The sequence below is a fragment of the Lepidochelys kempii genome, chromosome 8, assembly GCF_965140265.1.
Source record: "Lepidochelys kempii isolate rLepKem1 chromosome 8, rLepKem1.hap2, whole genome shotgun sequence".
In the NCBI taxonomy this organism is placed as follows: Eukaryota; Metazoa; Chordata; order Testudines; family Cheloniidae; genus Lepidochelys; species Lepidochelys kempii.
In genome coordinates this window covers 23,238,819-23,263,148 of record NC_133263.1, presented here as the reverse complement: position 1 = coordinate 23,263,148, position 24,330 = coordinate 23,238,819, and the positions used below count along the sequence as shown (strand labels likewise).

The 24,330-nt window shown below is 41.6% G+C and overlaps 1 protein-coding gene across 5 annotated transcripts in view; it reads right to left on the bottom strand.

Moving 5' to 3' along the window:
- TTC1 (tetratricopeptide repeat domain 1) overlaps positions 1 to 18,964 on the bottom strand; it is a 65,921-nt gene extending 46,957 nt beyond the window's left edge. For 3 of the 5 annotated variants that reach the window (XM_073355871.1, XM_073355867.1, XM_073355872.1), the window contains exons 1-6: positions 18,861 to 18,964; positions 17,673 to 18,032; positions 10,000 to 10,060; positions 8,862 to 8,974; positions 3,936 to 3,972; positions 1,540 to 1,688 (exon numbers count right to left, since the gene is read on the bottom strand). In XM_073355871.1, the coding sequence (XP_073211972.1) occupies positions 1,540 to 1,688; positions 3,936 to 3,972; positions 8,862 to 8,974; positions 10,000 to 10,060; positions 17,673 to 18,008 (696 nt within the window). In that variant the 5' untranslated portion in view covers positions 18,009 to 18,032; positions 18,861 to 18,964. Of the gene's footprint in view, positions 1 to 1,539; positions 1,689 to 3,935; positions 3,973 to 8,861; positions 8,975 to 9,999; positions 10,061 to 17,672; positions 18,033 to 18,783 lie in introns of all 5 variants that reach the window. The other 2 variants (XM_073355868.1, XM_073355870.1) reach the window with 2 other exon arrangements.
- Between the last annotated feature and the right edge of the window lie 5,366 nt (positions 18,965 to 24,330).

Sequence of the window (24,330 nt, the reverse complement as noted above, 5' to 3'; positions counted from 1 at the left end):
GCCATACTGTTCAAAAACCAAAGAAAACATTCTGAGTACTTATTTACACCAATGGATATAACAAAAGAATCTTTCAAGGTACCTTCAATCCCACAGCTATTTGTAACATTAACTGAAAAGGACATGGGATTTAGCATTAAACCGCACACCTCATTTTGCTCATTAATGAAGAAAGCAGCTAGATCAGGAGGTGCTTCTGTTTATGACCACAAGATTACATTCCATTAAAATGAGAGGACATGCTCTTGGATGTAAACAACTGCTACTAGCAAAAATAACTCAAAAGTTTTCAGAAACAAAACACTCAAGATTTTGAATGATCTTTTACGTCTGCCGCAATCAAAGTTATCAGTTTAGCTACAAGTCCATTTTCTGGTGTCCTCAAAAATTACATGATCAAGGCAAAAGTGAAATTAATATTTTGAATTCCAGTTATTAATGTCCATCTCCCTCAGAAAAAAGACAAGTGTGTGGTAGAGATGTTTGGCCACAGAGTCACCATTCAGAAGAACGATTGCAGTAGAATATCTAGGTCTTACGGTATTATAATACCTAGGTCTTATAGTATAGTGCTTTTCATAAATTCCAGCCAACTGAAGAACTAGCAAAAGCAATGTTATTGTGTGCCTTTTTTCTGATCTACCAATTCCTCCCATCCCAGATGCCTTTGCACATTACTTCTGCAAGAGTGCAGAGGTGGTGTGGGATATGATTTCCATTCCAGGGCCCGGAGCTCAAGTGCATGGTGCATACTACACATGCCCTGCCCCTGAACACTCGCTTGGCAAATATATAGGTGTAACAATAAGTCAGAATTTGAATCATGATTTTTTTAGCTATTTATCTGAATATTGTATTCTACAGAGGATACGTTGAAGGGAATCTGATCACAGAAGCATGTATAAACATTCACTTTCAGCTTTGTTTCTGACAAAGCCTCAGTGTTATCCTGCCATGGTTCCTCATGGGAACATTATAAATTACTGCTCATTTTATGGAAAGAATAAAAATTAAACATCAAACGTAACAAAGATAACAAAGGACGATAGCGTATGAGTGATAAACAGCCACTCCGCCCAGTTTAACAAGTAAAGCATACTTACATATAGTCATTATATGCCAAGCACCTGCAGGTAGGAACACCCATGTTTACTTCCACCCATTTATAAAGGTTAAACAGTTCCATACTATGTAGATATAAAATGGTTTAAAAAAAAAAAAGTCATGAAGAATTGTAATATAATGTCATGGGAGGGAGGCCGTGAGAAGGCAGGATGAGAGAAACCCAATCAGTTTTCAGAGCCACAAAGAAAATTTAGTTGCAACTTTGCTATTAATACCAACATTAGGCAACTGTGATATCCTGAGTCAATAAGGATATACATCTGGCTATCGTGAATACATCATGATCTGAGATTTAAGCCTGCTTGCATCACTAGTGAGAATTAAGTCAAAGCTCAATGAGTGAAGCAGCTTGCATAAGTAGTATCAATGCATTGCATATGTAAATTTTATGGTGAGTATGGTGTAAATGCTTACCATGCAGGCTTCTCTTGCGTGATGTACTGATGGATCTTTTTCTAGGACTGTTTTATAATCCTCCAGGGCTTCATCTAGTTTTTCTGTTTTTTCATATAGTTCTGCTCTCCTCAGCAGAGCTCTGATATAGTTAGGATCTAGTTCGATTGCTGGAAAATTAAAACGAAGTGTCAAGTATCAGAGGGGTAGCCATGTTTGCTGCTTTTACAGATCCAGACTAAGAGACCTGTAGCACCTTATAGACTAAACAGGTGTATTGGAGCATAAGCTTTTGTGGGTGAATATCCACTTCATCAGATGACGTGCATCCGATGAAGTGAGTATTCACCCACGAAAACTTATGCTCCAATATGTCAGTTAGTCTATAAGGTGCCACAAGACTCTAAAAGTGGTATGTTTTTATGGAATGTTTCTACACCCCCTCAAATCAATGGTTAAGTGAATACATGTATCTTGAAGTTAATTAATTTTTTTATTTATTAAAATCAAGCATAGTACAAGTTTAATATAAGATATATCTTAATGTTGGGGGACAGGATGGGACTATATTCTGCATTTGCAAGGGAAAGACTCAATTAAAGAGGGTTCTTTGCATCTCCATGGCCCTGTCTACAGGGGAGGTTTAAATTCAGAGTTTTGCACACTAACTGTTATTCGATAGCATGCAATAACTGCATACATATGGCCCACTGTTTTCAGATTCAGAACAGATTAATGTGTCTACACAGCAGCATGGACTTTATGCAAAGTAATTGTGCAGAATTCTGGGCAGGTATCCCGTGGTGCTTTGCCTCACTGCTGTGCTCCAGGCATCCTGGAACTTTTCTCACTGCACATGTGGGACACATAGCAGAAGTCATAGGAAGGGACCAGTACTTGGGGTATTTATATTACACATAGTAATTATTCTGGACACTTCAGATATAATATGCAGAGTGAAGCCAATATAGTACAAATACAGGATCTAGAAGATAAAAGGATATCACTTTTAGAAAGAGATGCAGAGGTTGAATTTATCTTCATCTAATGGTGTAAGTCAAAAGTAACTCCACTGAAGTGCTTCTGAATCTACACTGATAACAGATTAAAACTGGTTCAGTGCCTATAAATGAATGGTTAGACTGTTTCTAGAAATTACAAAGAAGCACGTAGATTCAATGTATGCTTTTTCATCTCCTTATTCTCTTGACAGACACAACCATGATTACTGGTGCAGCTGGGACTGAATGCTAAACAGTTTGCTTCTGTACAACAGTCACCTGCTAATAAACAAGCTCTCAAGACATTCCTCCACCCAGTTTTCAATATAGGAAAAAGCACCTTTAAAAAAAAAATGAAAATAAATTCTTAATGCAAGCAATGCAGCCCAAAATATTCTAGCCAAAACAGCTTGTTTCTTCTTTATAGAGGGACAAGGACAATGCTGCAGTCAGCAAGATGCAGGTCGGTGTGAATTGCATTGCTATGCTCTAAGTGTTGCATTGCAGCTTGTGAGCCAAGCCCCTAGAGACTGTCAAATGATGGTAAAGTTTAAATCTTGTAACGCTGCACAGCTGATTGATTTCCTTTCAGCCAGTACAAAATTAGCAGAAGCATAAAAAAAAAAAAACACCGCCAAAAAACCCCCCCCAAAAACCACACACCCCAGGAAGTCAAAGAAAGCAAAGAGGTACAAGCCAGCTAAATTTTGCTACTTTCAAAAAGGCAAGAATACTAGTAACGCTTACTAAAAAATGCTTACTGTATAAGTAGTGATAGCACTCAGCCACTGAATTAGTTCTCCATTTGGTAAGGCTGGACTTTTGTCCCAGCTGTTATAAAGAGTATAACACACATCCAAGACCAGACATCTGGGGATTTACATGTGGGTGAGTGGGTGGATGCAACAGTACACTGCTGAACAGATTTCATCCAGAGCTGCAGAGTTAAAACTAGGCAGCATGGGAATCAGAGAGCATGAGGTCAGCAATAATGTAAAAGACTTAGACAAAGGGATTTGGTGCCTTTAATTTCAAGGGACCACATATAATTCCTTGCACTTCAAGGTTAAAACTCTTGAAATTTGGAGAGCTGGGTTGGGTTTATAAGAGATGGGGCAGGAGAAAGGGCAGCTTCTGTAATAAAGATTTTGCTACTATCACACTGCAAACACCATTCTTATTTGCAATGGTGAAATAAGATATTTCAGGTAGCAAAAGCCTGACAACCATTATATAAAGTTAATCCAAGATACCTGCCCCTATCACCATGACCTCCCTCTGAGGGTTTATTTGTTTGTTATTTTATTTTATTAAAGTTGCCTTGCCAAAAATTGCAGCCCTACTGAGTGGCATGATTTCTGCACCAATGTCACTGCGCAACAGCAGCACTTGCAGAATCAGGAAAAAGGATCATACCTTTGCTGCAGTCACTTAGGGCAGCTTCTGTCTTGTCCTAAAACAAAAATCAATAATGTTAGGTTTGTTTACACCATTTCTAGTCAGATAACTGAATACATATTTATAGGTGCCAGTTGGAAACGAATACATTTGTAGAGACCCATTAAAAGCCTTAAATTACATTAGTAATATGCTAGAGATGTCTAAACCAGAAAGAGGCCAGCTTTCCATGACAGTGTTAGGGGGCTTATTCCTTCACCCACTTACTTCCCCGGTCCTTCTCACATGAACAGAGAGCAACAATACCCGAAGTCCAAAGGTGCAAACAATTTGATGTTTATTGGGGTGAACTTCCAGCAAGCATGATTCCAGTTTCCTTCCTTAGTGTCCCCCTTCCCAGCTCTGACACCACAGAGGCGTACCTGTGTCCCTGTTCCCATTTGCCCCTTTAGCTAAACATGATTCCAATTTCCCCCCCACACCCTCACTCACTTCCTGATTGACTGCAGACTATATAGTAAAACTTGAGTTCTGCTTAGCTATACCTTAACCAATCATTTTACTGAAATTTAACTAACCAATCCTAACACATTGTAACATGATTATTTAGCCAATTATATCCCACCACCTTAATTAGTTTACACCCAGCAAAATTAATTATACAGCAGACAGAAACAATCACAGAATCAGACAGATATTATGCAGACAAACAATAGGGAAATGGGGACTACAGTGATAGAACAAACACTGAAATGAGGATTTCACATCCCAGTTATTGATAAGTGAGTTCTTGCCAGACAGGATGCTATCAAACTAAGTTTCCTTTTACATTTTCTAGGCACTTCCCTTTTTCTGGAGGCGACAGGCATTATCAGGACAGGACTGTATTCCTAACAGCCCAATAGCACCTTATTTCAATGTGACTAGTTTGGAATGTGAGGATGTGACCGTTCCCTTCCCAGCTTATGGCTGCCTCTGCTGTTTAGCCAAAGATCTTAGCCTAAGCACAGGGCCTCAGACTGTCACAGTAAGAGAAGGCCCCAGCAGACAGTGATTTGATTCTCTTTTATACCTCTATAACTAGCCAAGTGATAAGAATACACCTAAATTCTTAGAGTATAGGCCTTTACAGACAGGCCTGAATATCTCTATCTTAACAGTCAGCGGCTGGTGTCAGTCATGTGACTGCATACTCATCTAATTTGCGCTCAGCAGCTCACACAAGGCAGCGTGCAACAGCTGAGTAGAGGCCTGCATGAGTGACTCAGCCTTAAGTGTCTACCACACATCTCCCCACCTTCTGGGATCTGGTCTAGTTGCTTGAGGGATTAGTGCTGAAGCCATAGGCCAACACTTCCCCCATACTCCCAACTCAGTCTAGATCAGGGGGTCCCCAATGCAGTGCCCGTGGGCGCCATGGCGCCCGCCGGGGCATTTTTGTGCACTTGCAGGACACCCCGCCACCAAGAAGCGTTGCTGTTTATTGGCGGCGGCGCTTCTTGCAGCTGCCACTTCTTGGCGGTGACGTGTCTGGCGCCCGCCACAGTCTTCTGGGAATAGCTCTAGGTTAGCCAGCCTGCTCGCAAAGATGCTCTTCCCTCTCTTCGTAAGGTGGAGCCCGTCTCTGCCCAGCACTCCTCCTTCATAGAACACCATCCCATAGTCAAAGAATCCAAAGCCTTCTCTCTGATACCACCTGCGTAGCCATTCGTTGACTTCCACGATTCGACGGTCCCTACCCAGGCCTTTTTCTTCCACGGGGAGGATGGACGAGACCACCACTTGCGCCTCAAACTCCTTTATCCTTCTTCCCAGAGCCACGTAGTCCGCGGTGATCCGCTCAAGGTCATTCTTGGCAGTATCATTGGTGCCCACGTGGAGAAGCAGGAAGGGGTAGCGATCCGAGGGCTTGATGAGTCTCGGCAGTCTCTCTGTCACATCGCGAATCTTAGCCCCCGGCAAGCAGCAGACTTCTCGGTTTTCCCGGTCAGGGCAGCAGGTAGATGACTCAGTCCCCCGGAGGAGAGAGACCCCCAACAACCACCACCCGCCTCCTTCTCTTGGGAGTGGTGGTCGTGGAACCCTCCATCTAGCTCTGCATGGCTCCCAGAAGCAGCCGCCAGGTCCTTGCGGCCCCTAGGCACATGGGTGACCAGGGAGGCTCTGCACCCTGCTGTCGCCCCAAGTGCTGTTAAAGTGCAGGGCCCATTGGCTGGGAACCACGACTTATGGGAGCTGCGGGGGTAGCGTCTGTGGGCGTGGGGGCAGCATGCGGAGCCTTCCTGGCCGCCCATGCACCTAGGGGCTGCAGGGACCTGGCGGTCGCTTCCTGGGAGCTGCGGTAAGTGCCGCCGGGAGCCCGCACCCTGAACCCCAACCCCCTACCCGAAGCCCCCACCTGCACCCCAAACCTCTGATCCCCGGCCCCACCCCAGACAGAGCCTTCACCCCGCTTCTACACCCCAACCTTCTGTGAGTGAGGGTGGGGGGAAGAGCAAGCAACAGATGGAGGGGGCATGCAGTAAGCAGGGATGGGGCTTCAGAGAAGGGGTGGGACGGGGAGTTCAGTTTAGTGCCATTAGAAAGTTGGCAACCCTAATAAGGAGACATCATACTAACTGTTTTATCCAACTCATTTTATTCTCCTTGTATACTTTGGCAATTACTGGATTAGTTCTCCAGTGACATGGATTTTTAACATCTGGATTGTGAGGATAATTTTGTCTTTTATAAATATGCTCAGACAGCAGGTTCATGTTGGAGAGGCCATTGCAGCAGCTGCTAGAGAGAATCTCATTTTATTCTCTGCTTTAATAGTCTGGTAGTATAAAAGTAGTCTAGGTGATTCTACTTGAGCAAAAATGCTCAGCTGACTTTCTGGCACTTAATTTCAGATATACGACAGAGTACTTGAATATTAGAGACTGCCACAATGTTTTCTATCCCCAATTCGATCCCTGCATGTTGGACAGTCATGCAAGTTTTCTTCAGGTGTTGTAAATAACTGGGGGTCGGGGGGGAATGTGTCTCTATTCCGAATACATTTAAAAAGCAACAGAAGGAGAAATTGCTTCCTACTTCCTAAATTCTTGATTCTGTTTGTTAAGCAGTCAGAGGTTATTTGGCAACATATACATGCCCTGAATAGGAACAGTGTTGAAAATTGTACAAGCTTTTCTATGACACATGGTATTCATGTGCCTTAGACAATTAATTTAGACCCACTACTTCCCTGTGGAGCACGGAAGTATTGCTGAATGCTCACTGTTACGTCCTGCACCAGTTCCCACCGAGGTAGGTCAATGGAGGATTGGGCCAAAAGAAATCTGATGAGGTTCAATAAGGATAAGTGCAGGGTCCTGCACTTAGGACGGAAGAACCCAATGCACAGCTACAGACTAGGGACCGAATGGCTAGGCAGCAGTTCTGCGGAAAAGGACCTAGGGGTGACAGTGGACGAGAAGCTGGATATGAGTCAGCAGTGTGCCCCTGTTGCCAAGAAGGCCAATGGCATTTTGGGATGTATAAGCAGGGGCATAGTGAGCAGATCGAGGGACGTGATCATCCCCCTCTATTCGGCATTGGTGAGGCCTCATCTGGAGTACTGTGTCCAGTTTTGGGCCCCACACTACAAGAAGGATGTGGATAAATTGGAGAGAGCCCAGCGAAGGGCAACAAAAATGATTAGGGGTCTGGAACACATGACTTATGAGGAGAGGCTGAGGGAACTGGGATTGTTTAGTCTGCAGAAGAGAAGAATGAGGGGGGATTTGATAGCTGCTTTCAACTACCTGAGAGGTGGTTCCAGAGAGGATGGTTCTAGACTATTCTCAGTGGTAGAAGAGGACAGGACAAGGAGTAATGGTCTCAAGTTGCAGTGGGGGAGGTTTAGGTTGGATATTAGGAAAAAACTTTTTCACTAGGGGGATGATGAAACACTGGAATGCGTTACCTAGGAAAGTGGTGGAGTCTCCTTCCTTAGGAGTTTTTAAGGTCAGGCTTGACAAAGCCCTGGCTGGGATGATTTAATTGGGGATTGGTCCTGCTTTGAGCAGGGGGTTGGACTAGATGACCTCCTGAGGTCCCTTCCAACCCTGATATTCTATGATTCTATGGCATAATTCTCACAGGCCTAAATGGGAGCAAGATAAGGCACTAAGGAGTTTTCCTGGCTGGCTCCTCACTCATCTCCATTACCCTCTTTTTCACCACAGTTCTGCAGCAATTTTGGCCGCACATTTATTGTGATGAAGACCATCATACCCACACCAAAACTTCTAATGGATTTTTTAAAAACTGGATAGAGGCACAGTTCCCTTGACTAGTTACAAATTATACAGTTGATTTGGTTCCCCACAACAGATTTTCTGCCAACAGTTATGTTTGTGTCTCCACACCTACCATGCTGCTTAAGAGTGTACAGTGCATTCTGGTAGTATCTGGACAGCTACCCCATAGTGACTAAGCAGGGGATAGAGCAGTGGCCCTCAACCTTTCCAGACTACTGTACCCCTTTCAGGCATCTGATTTGTCTTGCGTACCCCCATGTTTAACCTCACTTAAAAACTTCTTGCTTACAAAATCAGACATAAAAATACAAAAGTGTCACAGCATATCCTTACTAAAAAATGGCTAGCTTTCTTATTTTTAGCATAGAACCATAAAATAAATCAATTGGAATGTAAATATTGTACTTCTATATACTATACCAGTGGTTCTCAACCTATTTACAACGTGTTACCTGGGCTGCAGGTTGAGAACCACAGCATGGATAGAAGTGCCCATACCACCTGCCCCAAATCTCCACCAGTATTTCTACTGAGATGGACCAAAAAAAAAAAAAAAAAAGAAGTGAATAATAAAACCTGGAATCTATGACTTAATTCCTTCAAGCTCATTCATTGACTATTGTATATATTCACAATACTCTGAAAGTACATTCACCTGTTTCATTCTTGCAGCAGCTCTGTTTGAAAACAAAACAGACCTGTCTTTTTGGTAGCAGGCTGGGCAAACCTGTACAGCTTTTGTGTAGGAGTCTTCTGCTTCCCCATATTCTGAAGATTGAAGAGAAAAAACAACAACATTCATTGCATTTGCCAGTAGAATTAGTGAGAGCCACATAGCATAAACTCTCTGGAAACATATTCCTCAATATCTGAAGCAACATCAGTTTTACACCAAAAGCAAGACTCAGTCAGCTGCTCTCAGAAAAAGTGTCCTGCTGAATTTGCATACATACCAATGACAATAGTTTTGTCATTTTAAACCACCACCTCTATTGGAATACTAGCTATGTTAAAATGCCAAGACCTGGTCCCAGTACTACAATCTCTAGACTTGTGCCACTGTTGTGCAGATTTTAATTCATATGCCTTACTTCCAAACTTTGCACTTTCTTTGAAGTTAAAAAGTGAAGCAAAGTCTCAAAATAAAAAGAAATGTTTTTCCTTAGTTGAAGCCAGCCCATAACGGATCTGAAAAATCATGACATGACATCAGCACCTCCTCTCAGAGCCTAGAGAGGAATCCTGACATGATGAGAGATGCTAAACCTCTTTAAAGAACAGTTCTTCTCTAGATCATGCCTTGAAGATACACCCATATCCAAGCTTAATACAGCAAGGGGGCAAGTGAAGGAAGGAGATACCTGTTATTAATCACTGTCAGATTTTCAAAAAGTAAAGGACACAGCAGGTTGGTTTTTCCCCCCTCCTGTGTATTCCAGCAATAAGTTTTCATTACACATTATGTCACAAAGTTTCAATCATCCGGTACAGAAAGCTCTCTCTAGTGAGCTGTCTTGGAAGCAAACCACCATCTAATTGTTGGCAAGTATCCATTTCTGTGGGATCATTACTCTAATAAGTATATTAATGATACTTTCCTTTGGTGTGCATTGCACCAAGTACTTCTCTAGCATTTATTGTTGTCAATTAGATCCCCCTCCTCCTCTTGGGTTGCTGATCGTTTTGTGGGAGGGGAAGAGAGACTCAGGGGTGATGGAAAAATATAATCTATCTTAAGGTTTGCCACAATGTCTAATTTCAGAATTTATTATGTTAAAATAACATTAACCCACCTCCTTTCTTAAACTGCTCATTTCCTTTCTCCTTTAACGTTGTGCTCTCCTTTCTTCTTTTCTGCAACAGATCAGAGAATTTCACAGTGTCTCACAGGATTTAACTGAAATGAACAAGTGGGTCAGCTACAGTTCTGCATTACTATGAAAGAAAATCAGAATGAAAAGTAACCAGGAGAATCTGACAGCTACAAAGGTGTTGTCTGTAAACAGTTAATTTATTATTATACATACTGGGTGTATCATCACACTGGATAGGGGCATAAAGAGCTCTGATTTATAAACTAAAATATACACAAGGGACTTTTTTTAATTAATGTTTGCATTTTGGCATTTACTGTTTGCTTCCTCTTTTGGGACAATAGAACCTTTCCAATGCCATTTAATTTCATTCCATTCAAACTGGCTACATAAGATATGTCTAGACAGTGAAGTCCTGCAAGTTATTATTTGAGACATCCTGTCCAAGAAGTTTATAATCAGCTGGCTGTGAAGCCTGATGAGGAGGGTCTAATATTGATGGGATGCAAAAAGTGCACTTCCAATGCAGCAGACACAACAGACTAGTTCAAATGTGAGGATGTTGTTTTGGAATAGATTTATTATGCAGAAGGATTGGTTAACAGAACATTCTTTTTTCCTCTAGTGAAAATAATGTAGATGTCAGGCACTACGAGCAGCTAGAGGCTGAAAAACGGGTCACTGGCACAAATAAATGGGCTTATTAAGGGAAGAGACACACATCTTCTCCTTGCTGGATCTCTTAGCATTGCTCACAGATGACTAAACAACCAACCATCAAACCCAAAGGCTGGAAGAAGGTTCCATTAGATAGTGAAAATTGCAGGAGTGTGTTTTCAACCATGAATATCTTAACAGCACTGCTGGCATAAGTGATGTTGGCATGAATGCCTTTAGCTAACACTGCAAATAGAGAAGGATGTCACCAAGCCGTCACCAAATGATCACTAAGGAATACTTGGCACACAAATATAGCTCATGGAAATAAAAACAAAATATCATAGGGTAAGAGTACAAGGGACTTAAGATTCAAGAGAAAGTGCAGCTCCTTATTATTTCTGTGGCAAGTGATCATTTTGACCATTGATTTCTCACTCATGTGCACGTGCACACATGGAGCATTCAAATTTAAAGCTTATAAATTACAGCTCATTGAGTGATTAAAAAGCCAACACTGGGGAAAGGAGCAGTTTCCTTCCATACAGATTGTGTAAATCAAGGATTAATGCAATTATCAATATCACACAGAACATCTCCTTGGAAACAGCTAAATATAGTAGTCGGTGTGGAGAGCTGCATCGTTTCACATTTGTGCCAAGAAGCAAACCCAAATTCAATACAAAGAGAGGGGTTCTTTCTACTGTCTGCTTTACCCTGGGAAAATAGTTCTCCCAACCACAGACACCACCATGATAATCCAGAAACCACAACAGTTTTCACAGAGCAGATTTAGGGGAATGCCACACAGTTTTCACATCACAAATAAGTTCTCTTGTTCTGAACCTTTGGATACAAGTTCAGGTACCAAAAAAACCCAGCTTATCCACTCATCACTGGATGAAGTGTTCTCCCCAATGATCTACTCTACCATTGACAAACCCCATGCATGGTGAGATACTACAGGCATTGGATTATGAGCAAATACCTCCATTGTCTTTCAAAGGTCCATAATGGAGAAAAGCCAGTTATAGACAAGGCCTTATGCAGCACTCCAGCATGAAGGCAAGGAGAACATTTGGGCACTTAAATAAAGTAAATTGGCATATAAGTGTATAAATGCCTTTTCTACATTCAGGAGTTGGCTGGCCTATTTAGACAGCTACATTTGAAGGCTGAGCCCAGTCTTAGGGGAATGCTAATGGAACAGCAGCACTTTCAAGGTCATTTCCTGATGTCTGGATGCTGCATAGAAGAGAAATGTATATTCTCTACCGTACATGCTTCTTGCGGAGAACAAAACAAAAACAAACAGATTTTACAACAGTGAACAAAATATTCAGGTACCAGTATGTAACAAGCTAGCGGTGTTTGACTAACCCTCACTGTTAGGAGGGGACAACCCTATTGGAAAAGATGAAGCTGTAAGCTTCCTGCTTTTTACACTGTACTTCTAGCTCAGATGAGTAACAACTGCAAAGTGACTGGTCATCACTGTGATTATATCAGAACTGTTTTGTGACCCACCAATTTTATTTCCATTATAAGTGGAAAAAAATTTTAAGTGACTTGTCCTTGGGACAAATTTTGCAGAATGTCACCCCACTGCCTTATTTTCAGAGTGAGATTTAAGTAGCTGCAGGGCAGATTGCCTGTTCTTCAATCAGTGACAGAAGTGGGTCAGAATGGACTTTCAGAATGCTCTATTAGGAAGGGGGTGGCACCTTGTTTTCCCTGAGGCTTTATTAATATGTTCACTGAATCAAGTATAACTGTTCTGCCTTACACTTCATTATGTGGTGCTATTTATAAGAGAGAAATCCAAAGGTCCATTTTCTACCCCGTAAAAGCCTATGAACAGGGAAATTATGAGCCAGGATAATAATACACCAGGGTCAGAAATTTGCTTTTTGGATGCATGAACTGACTGAAATTTAAAAGAAAAAGCCTACTGAAGATATTAAGTTAAATGCGGTTACTTCTCACAAACTAATCAAGTGATCCTTAATGTTAAGTAAGGGCAAAGAAAGACCCTGATTAAGAGAGGTTTATGAAAATTGGAACTGAAAATGTAGTTACGATAGTTAGGGTAAATTGGTCTGGCAATCAGCAAGAGAGACTGAAGATTAAAGACTAACCCAGAGTAATGGGGAAAAAGTCATCTTGGCCTCCTGACAACAGAGTACAAGCCCAACAGAAAGACCATCGGAGTGTCTCATATGAACTCCGCTACTTTGTCAAGAAAAAAAATATATATATCAAAAGTTAAAGTAAGCTAATTTGCTATTGAAAGAAAACAATCTATGCTTCTTTACTCTTTATTCTGCAAGTGATCAGCTTTATAAAAATGCATAAGCAGCTAAATCTCTACATTCATCATTCAGCTGTCACAGTTAACAGACACCTGTACTGCTAGCCTACAATACTCCCCACTCAGCAACACTCCCCCCCACTCAACTCCTCTGGCTTTTTCTTATAGATTTTATTTGATGGATTGATTTAGCCTTAGTAGTATACTATACTTGGATCCATTTTTGCCAAAGGCACAAGAAGAGCATGTGCTCTCCCTCTTTTCTCTCTGAGGCTATTCGTACAACGTGAAAATATACTCTCTGGTAAAGTCACTAAGTAGCAATTGCTTACACTGAATGAGGTTCTATCACCAAAGAGTATAAAAAAGTCACTTATGTTGTTAAGGAAATATAAATTTCTCAGCCTCAAATTCCATTTCCTGATTGTAAATCAGTATTTAGCAGCTGTCTGCTTCCCCCTGCAGTCTTATAAAGTCATTGCTACATCACAAATCCAAGCATCTGTTTCACCTTAGGAGTATGGCAGTCAGGTCAATCCCAAGATTTACTGCAGTTATCAGCAATAAGAATTGTTACGCTGACAACTGTGGAGGCATGTGCCCTCTGTTTATTAACAGAACAGATATATTAAGTATCTTCTCGCAGCCCTATCACTGGTCATCTCCTGGATGTGCTGCTCACAATCCAAGCATGAGAGGATAAGCTCAGTCTCCATCATGCCCATTAAATCCTTGGCTTCTCTGTTGACAGAGACAATCAGAGTGCCAGTTAGCATGAAATACCGTGGTGATGAAGCAAACTCTCAGAGCTGTAAAGTAGATTTTCAAAAGGGAGCACAGCAGCCACCTCACATCAGCATACAAGAGTTATAGACTAAGTTTCTTACTTTTGTGTGCCGAGTGTCTCAAGCTGGTAGAAACTGTACTTTCCAGAGAAGTGGGGAAAAAGAAAAGAAAACAGAAAAAAAATAGACTAAATAAGTCATCTAGGAATGCTGAAAAAAACAAACAAGTAGTGACAGTAACCTGCTATGGGCTATGTTTAATGACTTAGCACTGACAAAATAGTATTAATACAATTTATATTTCTTCATCTTTGTGAAATATAACCACCCTCCCCCATAAAATGTACATAGTATTTAGTGCCCTATTTTAATCAACAAAATCATTTACTTCATCATATTTCTCCCCAAGCCTTGCTTGCCACACTTAAGGGTAGATTTTCTAAGGCACACCTAAATTAGAAAATCCAGCCCTTTTCCCAAGATCAACTGCCTGGAGAAATAGCAGCACAGGTGTTCTCCAATAAAGGAAGTGACCACTGCTATAGGGTAAATCAATTTGAATTGTGGACTTCTGTGATCAATATTTTCTCCCATTTGACCAAAGCAATAGCATATTCTGTAATACTGCTGTCCAAAAACTGCACTCGATGCAAAGTTTAAGAATCTGAAACGCCTTCCAAAATTTGAGAGAGATGAGGTGTGGAGCATGCTTTCAGATGTCTTAAAAGAGCAACACTCCGATGTGGAAACTACAGAACCCGAACCACCAAAAAAGAAAAATCAACCTTCTGCTGTTGACATCTGACTCAGAAAATGAAAATGAACATGCGTCAGTCCACACTTCTTTGGATTGTTATTGAGCAGAACCCATCATCAGCATGGAATGGTGGTTGAAGCATAAAGGAACATATGAATCTTTAGCGCATCTGGCACGTAAATATCTTGCGACTCCAGCTACAACTGGCATTCTCAGCACTTTCAGGTGACATTGTAAACAATAAGTGGGCAGCATTAACGCTTCTGCAAATGTAAACAAACTTGTTTGTCTGAGCGATTGGCTGAAAAAGAAGTAGGACTAAGTGGACTTGCAGGCTCTAAAATTTTACATTGTTTTGCTTTTGAATGCAGTTTTTTGGTACATAATTCTACATTTGTAAGTTCAACTCTCATGAGAGAGATTTCACTACAGTACTTGTATAAGGTGAATTGAAAAAATACTTTTTTTTTATATACAGTGCAAATACTTGTAATAAAAAATAAATATGAAGTGAGCACTGTATACTTTGTATTCTGTTTGTAATTGAAGTCAATATATTTGAAAACATCCAAAAATATTTAAATAGATAGTATTCAATTACTAAATACTGTGATTATCGCAATTAATTTTTTTAATCTTGACAGCCCTAGTAAAAATATATCACCACTGCCTAGATCTTGCACTTCTTACCAGTAGATCTCGAAGTGTTTTACAAAAAAGACAAGTATTGTTATCCCCATTTTACAAATTGGAAAACTGAGGCACAAAGAGGGGAAAAGAATCATGCAAAGTCACCCAGCAGGCCAGTGGCAGAAGTGGGAACAGAATCCGGGTCTACTGAGTCTCATTCCAGTGCTCTATCCACCAGAGCTGTCTCCCTGCCCCAAGGATCTCATGTAATGACATATGTACAATATGAAGGCAAATTAAGAATAAGGGGATTTATTATATTTTTGCCATATTTCAATTAAATCAGTAAAATGTCACCAAAAATGAACTAACAATGACTTGGTTGCTCACTCAGCTCTGTGTTCAGTTGCCCTCAACTGTACATATTTTTCACCATCATTTTCCACTTACAGTAATAAACAGCAGAATACAATCAGGACCTTGGCAAGACCATCCTCCCCCACCCCAACACACTTTTTTTGGGGGGCGCACATTGGTATTCAATTTAGTTCTGAAAAGAAGACAGGGCCAGGCATAGATCAAAACCTGTGGTGCCAACTAAGAAAGAAGCAGCTTGCTGCTTAAAACAAAAAAACCAAAAAACAAAAACACTCCAAAAAATAAACACCCCAATTACAAAACCCTTCAATATTTATCTGTAAGATAAACTTTGTTGTATAACAGCATCCACATCCTAATCCAGACAATATTCATAGTACTAATGTACATCCTTCTCTTGCAGTTTCACACAACTCCATACCTTCCTCTTCTTGCATGCCAAACAATCTCATTCTCCTCCTTCAAACCTCTTCTCAAAATTTACTTTGAGTTTTCTGTTCAACCCTGCATATTCATTTTCACTCTTATACCTGATCACTTATATTGATCTCTCTCCATCGGAAAAAAAAAAAAAGTTACACAACCTCCTTCCCCTGTAAAATAATGCTCTCTCAAGAGTAGTAGCCCCTTCCCTTGTAATCTGTTGTGCCTCCTCATTGAGCAACTTTGACATTAACCATGATCTGTTATTCAGCATGTTAACTGTAATTTAGATTGTAAACATACTTTGGACAAAGAACAGTGTCTTCTTACATCTGTAAGAATGCTGCATATACCTAGAAAGTTGTAAAAATAAGTCTGCTGAAGGAGCCTTTTTACACAAATTAAAATGAATCAGAATCACGCGCTTCCCAAGTTTTAAATAGTGGATTACTATACAGAAAAACTGAGACATTGCTGAGAAGCGCTATTAAAATTAGCTCCCTAACTAGACAGTCTAATCAGATTTGAAAAGCATGAATCAGTACTTTGAGAAAATTTTAACTATTTTACAGTAGGCTTACAAATTAATCATTTCTGGAATGGTGTAACCAGGCTACATAATAAGCTAACAGAAAGAAAGGCTATATGTCCTAGCACGTCAAAACCAAAGAATCAGAGTGCTCATAAAGCAATTTTATTTTTCAGTCTTCATTTTTTCAAACAGCAAAAAAAGTGGCTCATGAAATTATTAAAGTATATTAGATAACTTGACTCCTAAATCCTTTAGAAATATTTAAACTCTTAGAGCAGTATCATTTTTAGCAAAAATCTCATCACGTTACTGAAATGAATATTGTTAGTTGAACCTTAACTTTTAAAAACAAAGATTTTTCAAGTTAATATTAATAGAAGCCCATTCACTGGATTTTTTTTTAATTAAAAATTTCCCAGAAGAAAAAGCAATTCAAACCACTGCTGTATGGTACTAGGGAATGAGAACCAAATAGAAACTGATTAGTCTATTTCCATTATCCAAGATGAATGAAATGCATGTAAGCAAGCAGCATAAATAGTGCAAAGTGGTTCCACTCCCCCCACCCCCAACCTAATTTTAATAATTAGAAGGGATTCAGTCAACTTTAAATCTAACTGAGAACTTGCTTTAAGAAATCTGCTAGAAGGTATTAAAACTGTTCTGAATCCCTATGCCAGATTTTAGTTTTATAACCACGTTATCTTATTTTGCATGGTGCTTTTCTCCACCCTGTCGCTGATCAGGGGTTAACTGTCTAAACAGGGAGAAAACAGTGAAAGTGCTGTCAGATGCACAAAATAAAATGGCGGGGGGGACGGGGACCCAGAAGAGATTGCCCTCCTCTCCCCCCACAGTCTCTCTGTTATAATCTAAGTTGTTACTTATACCAAAAGTAGGTAAAAAATGTACACAGAAATCTGATTTTTTGGAGGGGGGCTTGACATCATCCCTTTAGGGTATTCTTAGTGATAGATAAAAAAAAAAAGTGAATTTTAACTTGCCAGTTTCTTTTTAAAAGTTTAGTAGCATTAAAGATAGTGTCCATAAACTTCATTTGCACACTGGATTAAATGTATAAAAAACAAAAACAAAAAACAAGGATCAAAAAGAAAAAATATGTTTAAAACAGATATTAACAAGTTAAAAAATTCGAATGTAATCTCAATAAAAAGTTACCTGTTTTTCTTCCTCTGGCATATTTTTTTCCAGTTCTAATAGGTATTCTTCATCTAATTCTGTCTGTTTCCCTATGGGATCCTCACTGTCGTCTCTCTCCTGTTCTATTCCTGGTTCCTTTACCTCAAAGGACTCATTACAGTCATGAAAACACTCATCTGCTGCTCTAGCCTCTTGGGCAGAGGAATGAAGATCTCCCCGGTCCAGGCTTCTTGGAAGATGTGCATCTTTGGAACCAGCTGTCAAAGGACTGGTGTTCTCTGATGACTTCTGATCAGAAAGCTTTAAGCCATGGAGCAATTCTTCAGGTGGACTGGATTCTCCAGTTTCTTCCATCTTGAGATCTCCTGAAGGGTTAAGCTTTTGAAAATAAGGGAGAAATAATAATCCTCAGTACTTACAGCACACAATCATAAGATCTCTAAGTACTTCATACATTTTAGTTTACCCTCACATGGCCCATCTCTGAGGTAAACAGTTATCTCATTTTACAGACAAGGAACTGAATTCAGCACAGCATTTAAATGGCTTTCACTTGTTCAACTCAATCTTGTGAACGCTCACACATGTGAACAACTTTACTCACAGGAGTGCTTCCCAGTGGAATCTACACAACCACTCCAACAGGTAAAGTTATGCCTGGGAGTAAGTGTTCAGAGAGTGGGCCCTAGCTCATCACTGCATTGTGACAACTCCCTTGCACACACAGCAGTCACTTGCCCCTCCTCTCTCACAGCATCACCATCTCCTGGATGCCTGCCAAGCTCCTAGACAGCATCACCACATAGGGCTCCACCCGAGCCAGGCTTCCCCACCCATTCTCCCCTGCCACTTGGCACAGCATCCCTCACCCAGGCTCTTCTCTATCTTCCTGATCATATGTTCACACAGACCCATTGGTGCAGCAGCCCCACACTTATCTCCCTCCCTGCCCCCGCGTCCCTGGCGCCCCCAGGTCAGCATTCCCCCACATGCCATCCCCCCAAACACCCCCAGATCAGCGTATCACCCACTTCGCGCCCCCCAGCACCCCTAGGTCAGCATTCCCCTCACTCACACCCCCTACCCCCGAGTCCCAGGCACCCCCAGGTCAGCATTCCCGCCCACTTGCCCCGAGCTCAGGCCTCCCCGCCCCATGAGAGCAGCCCTAGAGCGAGAGACACGGCCGGTACCCCGTCCCCAACAGACTTCAGCAAGGACCGGCTTCTCTTCCACTCCTGCAGGCGACCGGCCTCCCCTCTAATCTCTGACCTTCCGTAGCCCAACCACTTCCGGCCCCTCCCGGCCAATAGCAGCTCAAGGTGTGGGGCTTGCTGGGAATTGGAGTCTTGTGATGACCGATGAGGTAACAGTAACTTCTAGTAAGGGGCGGGATCTGTAGGCATTGAGGGCGGCAAGGGGTGGGACTAGGGGTCCTGTGCATCACCCAGTTTAGACGTTCCCGCTTGTGACAAAATATGAGATGGCGACTGAGGCTGTCCGTACAGAATGTTTCGGGGCGCCATCTTGGCTTAGGATTGGGATGGGAGCGGCCATCTTGTGTTACGGCAACACGAGACGGCTGCTGCGAAGGGAAGTAGTGAGTGGCGTGCGCTGCATTCGCCAGGCGCGCTCATGCTGCTGCCGTTCCTGTGCGGGCTGCCTTGGCGTCTCCTAGTCCAGAAGAGACAGCCTGAGGACCAGGGCTGGCAACCCCCAGCCTTCGCAAACAAGGCACCAAAAAGTCATGCGCGCCAGTTAACTTTAGTTATTAATTTTAGCTTCTTTTTAATTTGTCTTCTGGGTTTTGAACCTTTGGGGTAGGCTGAGATAATTTCAGAGTAGCAGCCGTGTTAGTCTGCAGTCGCAAAAAGAACAGGCGTCCTTGTGGCACCCCAGAGACTAGCACATTTATTAGAGCATAAACTTCCCTGGGCTACAGCCCACTTCATCCGATGCATAGAATGGAACATATCGTGAGACGATAAATAGATATATGCATACAGAGAACATGAAAAGGTGTAAGTTGCCATACCAACTCTGAGAGGCTAATTAATTAAGATGAGCTAGTATCAGCAGGAGAAAAAAAACTTTTGTATTGATAATCAAGATGGCCTATTTCAGACAGTTGACAAGAAGGTGTGAGGATACTTAACATAGGGAAAGAGATTCGATTTGTGTAATGTCCCAGCCACTCCCAGTCTCTATTCAAGCACAAGTTAATGGTATCTAGTTTGCAAATTAATTCCAGTTCAGCAGTTTCTCGTTGGAGTCTGTTTTTGAAGCTTTTCTGTTGCAAAATTGCCACTTTTAAGTCTGTTACTGAGTGACCAGAGAGGTTGAAGTGTTCGCCTATGGGTTTTTGAATGTTATGATTCCTGATGTCAGATTTGTGTACATTGATTCTTTTGTGTAGAGACTGTCCAGTTTGGCCAATGTACATGGACTCACAGGTACTCGGGGTGATCAGGCTCCTGGGACGGGGGTCAGCTCTGGGCCCACAGAAAGGGCGGGGCTGTGAGCAGAAGGGGCGGGGCTGGGGCCAGACTCCACCAGGCAGCCCTTCCGTGCTGCCCAGCCTGTGCCCCCTGGGGCTCTGGCAGCGATTTAAAGGGCCACTACTGGGAACCCCGGGCCCTTTTAAATCACCAGGCCCCAGGGTAGCTCCCCCTTTTGCCCTCTCGCCATCAGTGGCTCTGCCGGTACAGTACTTAAAGCGCTGCCATTGCTTTCTTACCAGTACACCGTACCAGCCCACTTTCACCTCTGGGGACAGAATAAAAGTGTGTAAAATAGTGAATAGAAAAGAGATGGTAGTTTGGGAGCTTCTTTCTCACAACACCAGAACAAAGGGACATTCAATGAAATTAAAAGATTGAATTCAAAGTTGATACAAGGAAATACTTTTTCACACAATGTGTAACTAAAATGTAGAACTCTGTCACAGGATGTTGTTGAGACCAAAACCCTAGGAAGACTTGAAAAGAGACGACATTTTTGTGGCTAAGATGAATATCCACAATTAAATAGTTAATGCTAACAAAAGTTTTGGAAAGGATATTAAACCATGTGCTTCAGGGTTTAAACCCTCTCCAGCTAGGATTAGGAGCTTTCTTGCACTTTCCTATGAAACATGTGGTCAGAGACAGGATACTGGATGAAATGAACCATGAGTCTGAGCCAGTCTGGCACTTGCTATCCTTCTATCATTTTTCTGTTGCTCAGACAATACACTAATTATTCCAGAATAAAGTGACTTTTATTCCAGAATTGTGTCCACGGGGCAAGCTATTGTAGAACAGCTATTGCAGAATAGCTTATTCCTGAGGCACGCTGTCCACTGGTTAGGGCACTAGTCTGGGATGATAGGGATCTGGGTTCAATTCCCTACTCTACCATAGATTCTCTGTGTAATCTTGGGCAAGTCATGTAGCCTTTCTGTGCCCCACCTGTAAAATGGGGGTAAATTGTATTTAACCTTATAGGGGTGTTGTGAAGATAAACCCTAAAGATTGTGAGGTTCTCAGACACTACGGTGATCAGGATCATGTAGTTACAGTAGAGAGATTCTGGTCAATTTTCCTTTGTAGACAAGCCCTTTGGCTTGTCCTTGACTGATTTTTCAATCATGTTTAAACACAAATTGACTGCAGCCAAACTGATTCCTAATACAATTCACCTGACTGATACCAAGGCAATGTTTTCTTCTTAAAGCCCCAGTTCTTGGAATCATGTCATTATGTGGAATCTTGGCTTCCATAAAAAAAAAGTTTCCAATCTTTATAGTAGCAGAGAAAAGCTGGAAAACAAACTCTAAAGGCTCAAATCCCAGAAAACAGATAGAGACCCCAAACGTATTATTTTAAAAAATCATTAGTTTTAAGCCAGTGTCATGGTTTTTGTAGGCCACACTCTCTGAGTGCTTGGTTTTGGATAGATTGTGTATTGATAAGGTCACACTGTACTATAACAGTAATGGACTCCCCCTCCCCCACTAGTTGGGTTACAGGTGGGTTTAGTTTGACAAAAAACAGAAGAATAGTAAGTGAAAAGGTGTCCTTTGGAGAGGTGGTGCTACCTGTTGCCAGCTCTAGGGGAGGCAGGTGCTGCTGTTTAATAGCTGCATTAAAGTTTGCTTTTTTTTTTTTTTTTGGACAATGTCATCTCACATTATTAATTCAGATGCTATATTATGAAACTAGGCTTTAAAGAGATGGAAGACAAGTGGCAGAGGAAAGCTGACTGCATGGCAAAGTGTGGATGTTGGGGGGTGACAAGACAATAAGTTATATTATCGCAGTTCCTGAGGAAATTACACCTTTCACCCCATCCAGTCTCTTTAAGGACACACCCCCGCCCAGGTCTGAGGCCTGTAGCTGTCACCTTTCTTGGGGAGCAGATGGGAGGATTCCACAATTCAGTTCTTACACAGTGAGGATTTAGGCTGCGGATTCCTGCAGTTCACTGTGATTATCTCAGCAAGTCTAGTTCAGCACCTACAGTCCTGTTCTGGCAGGGGTAGTGACAGGGTTAATAAGTGTCCAACCAGCCTTCATAAAACAAAGTATTATTTATTCAGAACAAAAATATTTAAGAGGACAGTATCTTGAAAAGAAGCAGCTTCTATGCATGTCTGGCTTACCAAGTATCACCCTGGAGTCCAGGCTGGCTTCAGAGTACTACAGGGCCTGTCTCTGGGTCACAGTCTCAGGTCAGTTCTTGTTCTGATGAAAATACCCTCTCTCCAGGAGATCACTTTATATAGTTTACAGTTTTGTTTGTCAGTCTTCTTGGACCTGGTCAAATCATGATATGCAATTTCCCGTGGGACTTCTCCATACTTGTTACTGCCTAGGCATTTGCATTAATTACCTCCTTCCACCCCAGTCATTTTAGTTCCTGCAGGAAACCCTGTAATTCCCCCACTGAGTCAGGAATACAATCACTATTCCATAACAATACATATAAACATTTATAAAGTTGATACAATAGTCTTTGAATGCACCATGTGTCCTTAGTAGCAGTCACAATGAGACTGGTAGACAAGAACATAACATCTGTTTCCTCCTTATCCACACGGCTCGTTACCCTGTCAAAGTGGGATATTAGATTATTTTGACATGATTTGTTCTTGACAAGTCCATGTTGACTGTTACTTATCACTTTATCTTCTAGGCGCTTACAACTTGATAGAGCAAATAAACTATTATCTTTCCAGGTACCAGAGTTAAGATGACTGGTCTATAATTCCCTGGGTTGTCTTTATTCCCCTTTTTCTACATCAGGAGAAAGAACTTGGACTGAGTTGATGCGTCACTTGACCTTGAAAATGATCAGATATTGCTGTGGTATAGAAAGGAATTAGGAATCCAATGGCATAAACAGAAGCATCTTTTGAGAAATGGTGGAGATTTTTTATTTTCAGTGTTGGGTAAAGAGGAGAACTCCCCCAGAAAGGAATGACCAGATGTTTGCAGAGTATCATCTCCTAAACACACACAAACTAATTTATAATTAGAATCAAAGGTCTGGATTTTTACCAACAGAAGGAGACTTGAGACATCTACTGTCTGTATATAAACCTGCCTCAAAAGACCAGCCATGAGCATTACGACAAAAATCTTTTGTGACATGCTCCTTGCCTGAGATGATGCAATCTCCAATTAGATAGCTGTACTAAGAATTTGGATCCTATTCCAGTCACTCCGATATTAAACATTTCCAAGCCAAATGGCTTTCTGCTCTTTTGCTTCACAAATGATTCAACTGTAATACAATGAAGATGCTTTCTTGGAGCTAGGATGTGATTGTTAACTGCTTGGAATTAATGTTGCACAAAGGTCTCATAAGGATCACATTTTACATCAAGGAAGAGCCACCAGCAGACAGCATGTTTAGAGAGGGGCCACCTGTCAGTGACTTCCTCAGAACAAGGTAAGAAACTGGTAATCAGGATAACGCTGTTGGTTGGTAATTAGACTTTTAGCTCTTTATTATTTTTTTAGAGTGATACAGAAAAATCACAGCTTGATAGCTATAATAGATAACATATTTCTTGTCCAGTTTCTCCATAACAAAGCAACTGTAGTGAATAAGGTTCCAATCTGATCACCAGTGCACAGACCAAGCAGCCAGCCTGCACTGGGGGAGATCTTTGAGGCTGAGAGGAAAAGAATCCTCTCCCCCTGCTCATGGAGCTGCTTTGCACCTTCTACTGCAGTCTTGAAGCTCAATTGTACCCACAGTTCCTGAACTCCTGCTTTGTGTGTGCATGTGGGATCTGCATAATCACAGATCCCCAGCCTCAACTCAGCTTCTCTGCTACCCCTAAACACTGCAAGCCAGCACAGAGGAAGCCCCTCTGCAGGATCCTAAAGTCTTCTCCTCCAACCCTCTCCAAACAGTAACTCTGCATCAGTACTGCTGGGGCCAGGATCTCCATGGGGGAGTATGTGGCGGGAGAGTCAAGGTTTGCCCTTTACTATTAGGATCTATAAATGCATTGTTTGTATCTACTTACAATTGCTCATATCAGCTAGACACAGATCATGCTCATTTTTTCTTGTTTCTACACTTCATTTCTGTGTTCCACTGGAGCATCTGTTCTGCCACTGTGGCTAGGCCAATGTTGTTGTTGGTTTTTTTTTTTAAAGTACCAGCACTGCATAGGAAAATGATT